The sequence below is a fragment of the Papaver somniferum genome, chromosome 3 (assembly GCF_003573695.1).
Source record: "Papaver somniferum cultivar HN1 chromosome 3, ASM357369v1, whole genome shotgun sequence".
NCBI classification, from domain to species: domain Eukaryota; kingdom Viridiplantae; phylum Streptophyta; class Magnoliopsida; order Ranunculales; family Papaveraceae; genus Papaver; species Papaver somniferum.
In genome coordinates this window covers 97661111-97674091 of record NC_039360.1, presented here as the reverse complement: position 1 = coordinate 97674091, position 12981 = coordinate 97661111, and the positions used below count along the sequence as shown (strand labels likewise).

The 12981-nt window shown below is 36.5% G+C and overlaps 1 protein-coding gene across 1 annotated transcript; it reads left to right on the top strand.

The window, feature by feature from the left end:
* Nucleotides 1-57: 57 nt before the first annotated feature.
* LOC113356919 (probable cadmium/zinc-transporting ATPase HMA1, chloroplastic) lies at nt 58-6671 on the top strand. Its single transcript, XM_026600156.1, has 13 exons — nt 58-804; nt 942-1092; nt 1196-1380; nt 2376-2522; nt 2682-2877; nt 3140-3252; nt 3594-3829; nt 4375-4480; nt 4765-4929; nt 5120-5336; nt 5724-5911; nt 5999-6085; nt 6250-6671. The coding sequence occupies exons 1-13, from the start codon at nt 241-243 to the stop codon at nt 6427-6429; spliced, it is 2535 nt and encodes an 844-aa protein (XP_026455941.1). The 5' UTR covers nt 58-240; the 3' UTR covers nt 6430-6671.
* The last annotated feature ends 6310 nt before the right edge of the window (nt 6672-12981 follow it).

Genomic DNA, 12981 nt, shown 5'->3' with positions numbered 1-12981 from the left:
GTTAGTTAAAGTAATCTTAAGCACAGAGTGAGCACATCAGGGGCGTGTGGAGATGTGGACCGTATAATGCAGTAAAGGTCAAATGTCTGCATCTGACTCTTCTAGTCTTCTTCTTCCTTCTCTCCGAACATCACTGACTGGCTGGTTCCAGATTGAATTCTCTCCTAATTTTTCTAATTTAATGGTGTAGGAAGATATTTTCTCTTGTTTCAAGATTTTTGTTTTTGTTTTGGTGTCGGAATGGATGCTTCAACTTGTTTGCCGATTGGAAGTAGAGTTAGTTTTTGTACTACATTAAATCGTTCGAGAAGAAGTATTCGAGCTGGAAGAGTTGATTATTCAGTTTTCTCTAAGAAGAGGAAAAATTCTTACTCGTCAAATTCAATTGTCAAACCCTATTTATCTCAATCTCTTTGTAATTCAACTCAATTTCAACAACAACGATGGGTGATTCAATGTGCATCCTCATCTCATGGTCATCACGTTCACGATCATCATCATGAAGAGGAACACAAACACAGTAAAAAACATGATCATGATCATGAGCATCATCACCATCACCATCATCATCATGGTGGTGGTGGAGAATGTTTGGAACTGACTAATTCTCAGAAAGCAGTTCTTAAATTTGCTAAAGCGATTGGATGGGCTGACTTAGCTGGATTTCTCCGTGAGAATTTACAACTTTGTTGTTGTTCTGCAGCTTTGCTTCTTTGTGCTGCTGTTTCCCCATATTTAGTTCCTAAATCAGTTGCTAAGCTTCTTCAGAATGCCTTCATCTCTATCGCGTTTCCTCTCGTTGGGGTAATCGAATTACTTTCTCCTCACACATTTTGTTATCTCAAATACTTTGGTTTGAACACTTTGTAATGCTTGATTATTTGTGTTGCTAGATTAATGTAAGTTTGTGTTAGTCAATTAAATGTGGATACCATTTTTAGGTTTCAGCTGGACTTGATGCTGCGATTGATATTGCGGCTGGAAAAGTAAACATTCATGTCCTTATGGCTCTTGCAGCCTTTGCATCGGTATTCATGGGGAATGCTTTAGAAGGAGCCTTACTTCTTGCAATGTTCAACTTGGCTCATATTGGTGACTTTCTCAAACTACCTCAGTATGATCACCGGTTCTGAATTAATACAACAAATTTATTAATGTTCATATTTTGTGTTTTCTGATTGTTTGGAGCTTACAGCTGAAGAATATTTCACTAGCCGCTCAATGGTTGATGTTAAAGAATTAAAGGATGGGCATCCAGATTTTGCGCTCGTTGTGGAGATGAAGGGTGACAAACTACCTCATCTCTCTGACTTGGCGTACAAACAAGTCCCTCTGCCTGACGTTGAAGTTGGTTCATACATCTTGGTCAGAGCTGGTGAGGTGGGTGCATATGTGTTTCTTCTTCTGTATACCATCTCTTCGTTACTTGCATTTCATTCTGTTGTTGTTCATCTGATAATCCCTCACTTACATAACTGGATAAGCCAATACTAACACATTGTAGTATACCAGGTTTCATTCTGGAAAAAGTTTAGTGATTCTTAAATCATATAGGTTCAACTTAGTCGTTGTCCATCCATACTGTCTACGGTTGTATGTTTATTATGGATTTCCCCACCATTCTGTTTTGGTTTCAGACTGTCTCCCATCACGGGATTTCAAGGTCACACAAGTGGCTGTTCTGAGTTTATATTTAAGGAAGGCAAGGAAAGCTATTAGTTAACTTTATCAAACTCTAAGGTTGAACTGCAGAAATATTTGGAAATAGCCTACTCATACCTGCTTCTCTCTTAGAATGCTCTAGTCTGGAAGATGATTGCATGGCTCAAAATTCTAGATTTTTTTCTACATGTTTCATTTCAGTTATAGTGGCGACTATATATTTGCTATCAGCATATCAGAATTTCATTTAACTGACAATTGAACTTGTTGGTAACCTGGTTATGCTTTGGGATTTGTTACTTGCAAAATAGGTTGTCAAATGATACTGTTCTTTTTTTATGTGCACTAGATCTCTGAAAATCTGGTTCCATGGGGAGGTCTATTACCATTATCACTTTACTAGGGTAGCAGGGAGTTTGGGTTGAAAACTGGTCTCTGCTTCTGCTCAATGTGCTTGCTGTCTAATACTCCCCACTGTCTAAGGGCATATCAGCATTTTTTACTCAACTTGCTTCTGTTATTACATTTGCACTTGTTGGGTAGATCTAAACCCAAGCCATGTATGTCTGCAGTTATTTGTCTCTCCATGTCAAACCCAAGCCAAGTATGTCTGCAGTTTTTTTTCTTTGTCTGTCTACATGAATTCCAAGCCAAGTTTGTCTGCAGTTCTAATTTCGTTTGTTGATGATCATTAACATTAGCTTGCATTGCAGTCTGTTCCAGTTGATGGTGAAGTTTCGCAAGGGAGATCAACAATCACAATTGAGCATTTGACTGGTGAAGCCAAACCAGTAGAGATGAAAGTTGGGGATAGGATCCCTGGTGGTGCAAGAAACTTGGATGGTATGATGATAGTCAAGGTACATTCCTGTACATCTGTTCCCAAGGTCCATCAGTTTCATGTCCCTTTTTTGTATTCCATATCCATCTTGTGCAAGCATTACGATAAAATCCTAGGTTGTTAATCTAGGCACTTAATATAAACGTCATTTTGATCCTTCCTTTAAATTTTGGTTTAGGCGACGAAAACATGGAATGAGTCAACATTGAACAGGATTGTGCAGTTGACTGAAGAAGCACAGTTGAATAAACCAAAGCTACAAAGGTGGCTAGACGAATTTGGAGACCGGTACAGTAAGGTTGTAGTAGCTCTGTCTCTTGGAGTTGCTATCCTTGGACCATTTCTATTTAAGTGGCCCTTCATTGGCACGTCAGGTAAATGATCTAAATGCTTTGGTTTCAGCTAAACCTGTCAATGCTTATAGTTGGTTTTCGGAAACACTTTTGTGATTCATACTACTCTTCTGTTGATATGTCTTTAAATAATAAATATGACCTTATGGCTTGAGAACAATTTATGCTCTCTGGCCAGTCTATTCTATCATATCTTAATAGGTTTTATTTCCTTAGCATCAAGTCTATCTTCCTTCGGCTTTTATTGTTTTGCCTGCGTCTCCTCCATTTGGATGGCTTGTAGTTTGCAGAGGATCAGTTTACCGAGCATTAGGGCTTATGGTCGCCGCATCACCGTGTGCGTTAGCAGTAGCTCCTCTGGCTTATGCCACTGCAATCAGTGCTTGTGCAAGTAAGGTATTGATCTTCTATGTAGCTATAACTTTGATATGTCTGAGAGGATATATCTTGTACATGCGAGAACTAAAGTGTATGTTTGTTATATACTCATATTGCTTATTCGGGCCGCCGGACAAGTACAGATGTCTGCTGTAGCAAAACAATGGTGTATATATTATCAGAACACGCCTTATCTCATCCTTTATAACGTAGAAAGCCATAAGTGATTCTGAAGATCCCAAAATGAAAAGAATAAATAAACTATAGATGTCAACCAAGTGCTTTGATAGTTTCAAGATTTTCTCAAGGGAATACAAATGTGGTTTAGAAATTTTGTAACTGGTATGTTGTGTTTTTAGGGAATATTACTGAAGGGTGGACATGTATTTGATGCTTTGGCATCGTGCAACACGATCGCTTTTGATAAAACTGGAACACTGACTACTGGGGAGCTTATGTGCAAAGCGATTGAGCCTATTCATGGACATCGGGAAGTGTTTAGATCGAAAGGTGCTTGCTGTACGCCTAATTGTGAGAAAGAAGCTCTTGCTGTAGCTGCTGCAATGGAAAAAGGGACTACTCATCCCATTGGAAGGTATTGTATTCGGTTGGAGCTGAATAGGGGACTCGTAAACTTCTATCTTTCAGATTTCAAAACTTCTTCTTCTACTTCTTCCACCTATACCTATTCATTTTGGACCTCCATTTTCTTTTTTGTAACTTACATTTTACTTGTACATATTTAGGCGTAGAAGCTTTTTCGCTGATGTCTTATTTGTGTCACAAAGAGTCAACTAAATGCTTTCTGAAATAATTTTATGATGGCTTGTTTTAGTTCAATTTGGTTCATGGAACAACAACAGTCTTTAATGACTGTTATTCTAGAGTTAACTCGAACACATTCTGACCAACCATTGTGAACAAAAATTAAAATCATCTTATCTTACTGACAAGCATATACCTGTATGTTTTGAGTTTACAAGTCTGCCGATCTCGTTTAAACCTCAGCTAAGGAGTCATGTTAAATGAACAACTTATGCATGTTTAAGTTTCTTTATTTATCTAGCATTTCTATTATGTTCATGATGTTAAAATTTTCTTTCCTTCGCAAACTTATATAGGGATATTTTTGTTTTTCAGAGCTGTTGTGGACCACAGCATAGGAAAAGATCTTCCCTCCCTGTCCGTCGAAAACTTTGAATCATTGCCTGGTAGAGGTCTCTATGCAACATTGACAGGTGTTGAGGTATAACCAATTCAGTGTACTTTTCTACTTGTTGTTGTAGATTATTTTGCCGCCGAGTGTAACACAATATATGTGATACTTTGTGGGTGTCCTGTGCTTAGTTTTCTTCGGGAATCTTCAACTAGGAAATGTAGGATACTTTGCTGCTAGGAACAGAATAATGGAAAATATGCTCTGTTACACCTTCTGGTTGTTAGAACATATGTTTATACAGGCTGCTTTTATTTTGTTTATATCGGCATTTGGCAGTAACATGTGCTGCAATTATTTTTAATGTTCGATAGTCAGGAACAAGAAATGGGGAGCTGCTGAAGGCATCACTTGGTTCAGTAGAGTATATTGCCTCACTGTTTAACTCAGAGGATGATTCGAAGAAGATAAAAGAGGCTGTGAGCACATCTTCCTTTGGAAGTGACCTTGTACATGCGGCTCTATCTGTTAATAGTAAGGTCAGTTGTCTCTCTAAGCCATAAATTAAAAATATTTCGGAAATATGTTCTCCAGTTGATCTATTATCTATCACATAGTTTGATATATGGCCTCTCTGGGTCCTATCATTTCTATTGCACCTATGACACCATGAAGGAAAAACTGATTCAGATGACACCCAATTTTAGAATTCTAACAACTTTAATGCAGGTAACACTATTTCACTTTGAGGATAAGCCTAGACCGGGTGTTGCAAGCGTAATATCTGAGTTGAAAGATCATGGGAAGCTTCGTGTGATGATGTTAACTGGTGACCATGAATCAAGTGCTTCCAGGGTTGCAAGTACTGTGGGGATCAGTGAAGTGTACAGCAGCCTGAAACCTGAGGATAAGCTTAATCAAGTGAAAACTATTTCAAGAGATATGGGTGAGATTTCCAATTTTTAAATTCCACACATGCTGAGTTATAGATTTTAGACTCATCGATAGGTGATTGTCACACTAATCTACTCATGTATTGCCAATCATTTAGTTTGGCATGTTTGCACAAATGATTAATGGTTCACTACTCACTAGAAACACCAGACATGGCAAACTAAATGATTTGCCCTAAAATTTAAACATCAGACATACCAAACTAAATCATTTTTAAATTCTGATGCTTAATTTTTTTGACAAGCAACTCAAAACCATCCTTGATATATTTGGTTAGATTTCCATTAGAAAGAAAAAAAAACTGAACAGCTGGAAAGTTTGTGTCTGAAGCACTTGATGCACAATTAATTTCTGCTGAGCAAGTTCCAATACTTCGCAGGAGGGGGTTTGATTATGGTTGGTGATGGGATCAATGATGCACCAGCGCTTGCTGCTGCCACTGTAGGCATTGTGCTCGCTCAACGTGCCAGTGGAACAGCTATAGCTGTGGCAGATGTTCTTTTGTTGCGGGACGACATTTGTACAGTACCATTTTGTATTGCTAAAGCCCGTCAAACTACTTCACTGGTATTTTCTTGCTATGCTTTGTTCTGCTCTACATGTCTGTCCCTGGTGTGTTGTCCACCATTAGCTGAAGTTAACATCTGCCTGCAGGTCAAGCAAAGTGTGGCTCTCGCACTTACATGCATAATACTTGCTGCTCTTCCGTCTGTTCTGGGTTTTCTCCCACTTTGGTTAACGGTAATGCTCATCTGTAAACATGGTTGTTAAGTTTTCAGTGCTGTGTAATCAGTGTCAATCTTCTAATCTCTATCAACATGCAGATGTGTTAAAATTCTTGGAAAAAGAAACACCTCGCATTATTTACTGCTACTGACCTGTCTTCTCATCTAATTATGATGTAGGTTCTTCTGCATGAAGGTGGTACGCTTCTTGTTTGCCTAAATTCTATTCGTGCCTTAAACAACCCCACTTGGTCCTGGAAGCAGGATTTCCAGCTCATGCATAAATCATTCATGTCATCTTTAGCTATGCTGTTGAGAAGACCGCCAATTTCAGATACCGTACAGGCTAAACCAGTGTAACTGTGTAGTTTGATAGTCTCTTTTATGTTGCATATCTCACATATCTCAATCAAAGTGAGTAGATAACAGATGTTGGATATTTGTGCATAACTCTTCCTTGTATCATTTTATCTTGTACATAATTTAAGCAATCGATTTATCATCTTTTCGGTCATTTACCTCCTAATCCGTGTAAAGGATCCATTTTACTGTGCCAAGCACAATGGATATTTATCAATGGAAGCTCAAGCTGTTATCCTTTATGAAAATATTTACATACTTGAATCCATTTTCATTTTTATCTTATTAGTATTTGGCGGTTTCGGAATTTGGTGTATAGATGTAGTTTACCATGTGTACAAGTTAATTTTGTAATTTGATGTTAGTAATTAATTGTACTGTTGAATGGGAAGAATTGACATCATAATGAACTTCTTAAACATCATTAAGTTTTATCATTATGTAATCTGATTATACAAGTTTAATACTTTAATTTAGTTCAGAGACTTGAGAAGCTTGCCAAATAGAGAACCATGCAAGTTTAATTCAGTTCATACAAGTTTAGTTTAGTTAAATTCAGTTCAGTTCAGAGTCTTCAGAGTTCAGACTTGATTTTAAGCTGGTTTTGACCATGGAAAAACTTTTGATGATACAAACAGAATGATCCCTAATAATTCAACCTAAGTAGCATTGAAAACCGTGAAGCAATAATTCAAAACACATACAAACCATTATTTTAATTTCTGTGGTAGATATATCACAATCACAACAGCCAATAAATTCCCATTATTCTCTCTCTAAAAGAGTTCAGTAGTACTTTTACTTTAATTCAAGCTGAGAATATTAAAAGTTTTGTGTTTGTTTGTGATCAAAATTTGTTCTCTGTTTTTACAAGCAACCCAGTATGTAAAGTCTGAAACTGAACCATAGAATCAAATAATTTTGCTAAGAACTACCGCATTTTCAGAAGTGATCAAAATTAGCCATCTCTTGGAGAGGTGAGAATTCTCTGTTTTGTTTCCTCTGTTCTTCAATTTTCTTTTTTTAAAACATAAATTTATTTTCCGATAAATATAAAGAAAGTTTTTAATAACATTTAAGTTTCTTAAATGATTTTGATTATAATTTATTTTGACCGTTTCATATTTTACTTTATTAATAGTATTAATACACTATAATAACTTCTTCTTGAATGGCATTAAAAAAAAAGTTTTGAGTACAAAATCAGAATTTGGTTTGAAGAAAAAAGAAAGTTTTATCTTTTAAGAGTGAGTTTCTATTATGTCTCTTGAGTTTAAAAATGAAAATGAAAAGAATTAGATGAGTTGTTGAAGCCTTTTTTCTCATGGAGAGTTTTTATTATATGTTTCTTGAATTTAAAAGCAAAATGAATTATTGTGAGAAAGAAAAACAAGTGTGCGATCATCCTTGGTTTTTCTAAAGAATTTCTGAGCAAGAATGAAGTGTAAAAGTTTCACATCCTCTCACCGTGCATGATTGATTGTGTAACAGATTGATCTCGGCTGTTTTATCCTGGGGCGACGCGACATTGAAAAACTGCTTGCACAATCTTGGGCAGAGCCGCGAAACGTCTTAAAGAAAGCGACCTAGTCTGCGACTCAGCCATAACATTATTTGTTTCATGTTTGATTTTATTTGTTGTGCAGGCATAATTTGACAATTGTTCCAACAATTTTAAGACGATTTATTCTGCCATGGATATCAAAAGAAAACAATTGCTTAAACGCGATAAGTATCATGTTTTATTTTGTTTTATAGAATTATAATCTGTATAATTTTTCTTTGACAATTGAAAATGATTCTTGAAATTTTAGGTAACCTGATACCTAGAGTTAAATTTTATATATGATGTGAAACTTATACAGATTTAAGTATTTTTATTGTAACATGGATAATATTTTTATCATGAATATCTAACATTGAAAAATATTGTTGATGTGAAATGAATGTTTTTAACATGTTGTAGAGATGTATTTTTTATCTCCTATACGAAAACGAATTGGGTCTTGAAATTTTAACCGAGTATATTAGATATCATGAGGATCATCCCTGTAAAATTTCAGAATTTTTGGAATCCGAAAAGCTTTTTTAAAGTATTTTAGAAAACTACACAATGTATCTGAAAATTTCTGACGAGCAAAAATTTAATCCTTGTTGAATTCGTTTATATGATCTTTGTGTTGATATTTTGGATTCGTGTATTACACGAAACTTGTAGATTAGGAACTTATCTTAAAACCCATTTTCAAGTTCTCAATTTGGGTTTTTATTTTGAGAGAGGTGGTGATTTCAAATCGTTGTGTATGTTTGTCCAAAATAGTAGACGTGATACTTGAGATTAAAAATGTAAGAAACTTTATTAAAAATCATGTTTTGATTTTATACTTCATACTCTTGTTTTGGTAATGAAAAATAATACCATTGATAGCAATCAAACTAATGCACCCCATATGTTTGATAATATGCTTAGTAGAAAGTTATAACTACTTGTATGATATTATGACTATATAAATTTGAATCTTTGTTTGAAATTTAAGAAAAACTTGAAGTGATATGTTTTATTTGATTTTTAAGTAATTATGTGAATGCATACCTTACTTATTTTTTTGGCTTCAAATGCTCACTTGTAAATGATTGTGACAGGTGAAAATTCACTTACTTGAGCAAGTTTTTATTTTCCAATGAAATAAAAGTTGCGGGAGATTAATCGATGTGAGGAGCAATGAGGTTGCTGATTTCTTTGTTGGTGCGCAAAGAATGGAAAATAGTTTATAACCAATTGAGCTTTAAAAGCAATTGAGGTATGCTTGATGAACTATTTGTAGTAATTGTAGTGATCAAATAATGGCATTTTAATTGAATAAATTGATTGTTCAATCTTAGAATAAATTTTAGGGAAACAAGATATTGAGAATTATTGTGTATGACAATAAACATGTGACTCATATAAGTTTGGAACTTGTGATATGGAATTTTATACGAACCCAAAACCGAAATAAGTAGAGACCTAGTCAAAACTAACGTGAATATCAACTCTCACCAAGAAATGAACATAATATTGATTATGAATTTATTTGCTATTCTTGCACGGCATTGCAAGGATATCAAATGTTGTTAACAACGCTTTTCAAGCTAAGTTAATGCGAATTGTGGATACGGTGAAAGGTTGGTATATATTGGTGTTTTACACCATGTTTGTTTTGATAGGTTATGGTTCAAAAGTTGAACCAAATCGTTTGAAAGAAAGTGGTGTTGAGATATACTCACATCACTAGGATTTTCGATATTGGTATGATCTCAAAGTTTACTTTGGGAAGAACAATCTTGTTAAAGATGTCCATTCTTCCGAAATGAGAAATAACTCTGGTTTCCACCTATCTTGTTATTAACAAGATTGAGATTAGAAATTTGTTGAATTTGATCATTGCACTACCACAAATGATATGTTATGGATAAAATGTTTGAGCATAATATTGCAATTTTATCATTACATAAATTGAGTTTTCAATACTTGAAATATCAGATTTTGTCACGCTTTTTAAGAAATCGATGAGTTAGTGATGAATATAAGCATGTTGTATTTTCTTATAAACTTGGTGAATTTTTTGAGTAACATGTATGTAATCTTACCTAACTCATAAAAGCATGTACACTTTGATATCTTACGCAACTTGCAATGTTTTTTAATGAAATAAAATATTTGAGAATTTTATAAATACTTGCTTGATGCTTCTCGTAGCTTGTATTAAATATGATCATTTGAGTCGTGAGTTAGGCGATATTGACTTTACAAAAATTGTTTGGATTTTTATTCTCTATATTGTGTAACGTTTTGGGTTTTGATCACTGGCTCATTAGTTTTTCACAATTTTTGGAGTCTTTGGATACTGTTTTGAAATTCTTGTTTGAGTCAAAAAATAGTGGGGGTTCCATACTGGTGTAGAATGTTAGTACTAGAAATCACACAATGTATAAAACTTCTCAAAGAAAGAGTTTTCTTTTGTTCAAAATCTGCCCTTTCTTCCTTACAGACGTGGCCATATATAGGCCTTATGGAATATGTCAATATCTCTTATGATTAATGCTAATAAAGAGGAAATCCTACTAAATATAATATCATGCCAATACTTGCAAGATATCTCTTATTTCCTAACAAAATAACAAATAGGAAAATATTCATACATGGCTAACGGATATTCTTTCGTCGATCCCTTCCTTCCAAGTAGGATTCTGCCATATCTTGCACTACATCATTCTCCCCGGGAAAGAGGAAATTCGCCCTCGAATTAGGAAGGTTAGAAAAATCATCATCAGACAAGTCGCCGTGGTAGGGAATGAGATGACGTACATTGAACACATCAGCAGTATGAATATGATCGGGAAGTCGCAGATGGTAAGCATTAGGATTGATCTTCTCAATAATTTCAAAAGGACCAATCTTGCGAGGACCCAATTTGTTGTATGTACCCGTAGAGAAACGTTCCTTAATAAGTACAGCCCAAACGAAATCACCTACCTCAAATTCAACGTGACGACGATGCTTATCGGCGGCCGTTTTGTACTTCGTAGAGGACGCCACCAAGTTTTGAGCAGCATCGGCATGTATCTGCTGTAAGTGATGCACCAACTCATCAGCAGTGGCATGCACTCGTTGTAAATCTGGCACAGGCGCAAGATCAAGGGGTGAACGCGGATTAAATCCACAGACCACTTGGAAAGGGCTAAACCCGGTGCTCTTATGAATGGCTCTGTTGAAGGCAAATTCTGATTGAAACAAATGCCTGTCCCATTGTTTAGTGTGAGAACCCACCAGGATGCGAAGTATATTCTCAAGAGAGATCGGTTAACAACCTCTGTCTGCCCATCCGTTTGAGGGTGATAAGCACTGCTGAATTTCAACTCCGTACGCAATAATTTCCAAAGACACCTCCAGAAATGACTAAGAAATTTAGAATCACGGTCCGATACAATGGATTCTGGGAGACCATGAAGACGATACACGTGTTGGAAAAACAAAAATGCCACATGAACCGCATCCGTAGTTTTTTTTGCAAGCTATAAAGTGCGCCATTTTGGAAAATCTGTCAACTACGACAAAAACAGTATCCATTCCATGTTGAGTGCGAGGCAAACCCACAACAAAGTCCATACTAATATCAGTCCAAGGCTTAGACGGAATTGGTAATGGCATATAAAGACCAGCATTTGTCGAAGAACCTTTAGATACCTGACAGATATGACAACGAGAAACGAAACGTTGTACCTCTTTAAACAAGCGCGACCAAAAGTATGATGCTGAAACCAACTGGAAGGTCTTGTCACGACCAAAGTGACCCTCGTTATACAGTTCTTGAACGATACGTAAACGCCAGCTACAGTCAGGAATGCAAAGTCGAGTTCCCTTGAAGAGAAAACCATCCAACAGCGTGAACTGGGCACTGTTGCCAGCATGCACAGCGTCCAGAATTGAGCCAAAATAGGGGTCAGTCTTGTACAAATCAGCAAACGACTCCAAACCTAAGACCTCCGTCCGTAGTGACGTTAGCAGACTGCGTCGACGACTAAGACCATCAGCCACACGGTTCTGAGTGCCAGCCTTGTGTTTGAGGACAAATGTGAAATCCTGCAGATAATTAGCCCATTTAACTTGTCGTGCATTCATCTTGTCTTGATTGCCTATGTGCTTGAGAGCATCATGGTCAGTAAACAATACAAATTCAGAATGAATCAAATAATGACGCCAGTGCTTTAGGGTTTGGATGATGGCATAAAACTCTAGTTCATACGTGCTGTAATTTCTCTTAGATCCATTTAATTTCTCACTAAAAAATGCGATCGGTTTACTGGTTTGGCTGAGGACTGCACCTATACCAACCTTAGAGGCGTCTGTATGAACCTCAAATGGTAAAGAAAAATTTGGTAAAGACAATATAGGGGCAGAACAAAGCTTCTCCTTCAGCAAGATGAAGCTTGCTGTAGCTGCGTCTGTCCAAGCAAACTTGCCATTCTTCATGCAGTCGGTGATTGCTGCTGCAATAGTGCTAAAGTGGGGAATAAACCTTCTATAAAAGGACGCGAACCCATGAAAACTCCTGGCCTCATGGATTGTTTGCGGACAAGGCCAAGTACGCACAACATCAACCTTCGATTCATCCACGGAAATACCATCCTTGGATATGACGTATCCAAGAAACAAAATGCGATCTGTACCGAAGACACACTTCTTTGTAGCGACAAAGAAATTTTGCTGGCGTAAGACTACTAAGACCTCACGAAGATGACGCAAGTGCATCTCCAAGTTAGTACTATAAACCAAAATGTCATCGAAATAAACGACCACAAACTTACCCAAAAATGGTTTTAATACTTCATTCATGACACGCATAAACGTACTTGGATCATTGGAGAGACCAAACGGCATCACCAACCATTCATAAAGTCCTTCCCTAGTTTTAAAAGCGGTCTTCCACTCATCTCCAGGCCGTATACGAATCTGATGGTAGCCACTACGCAAATCCAATTTGCTAAAAATCGTAGCACCATGAAGCTGGT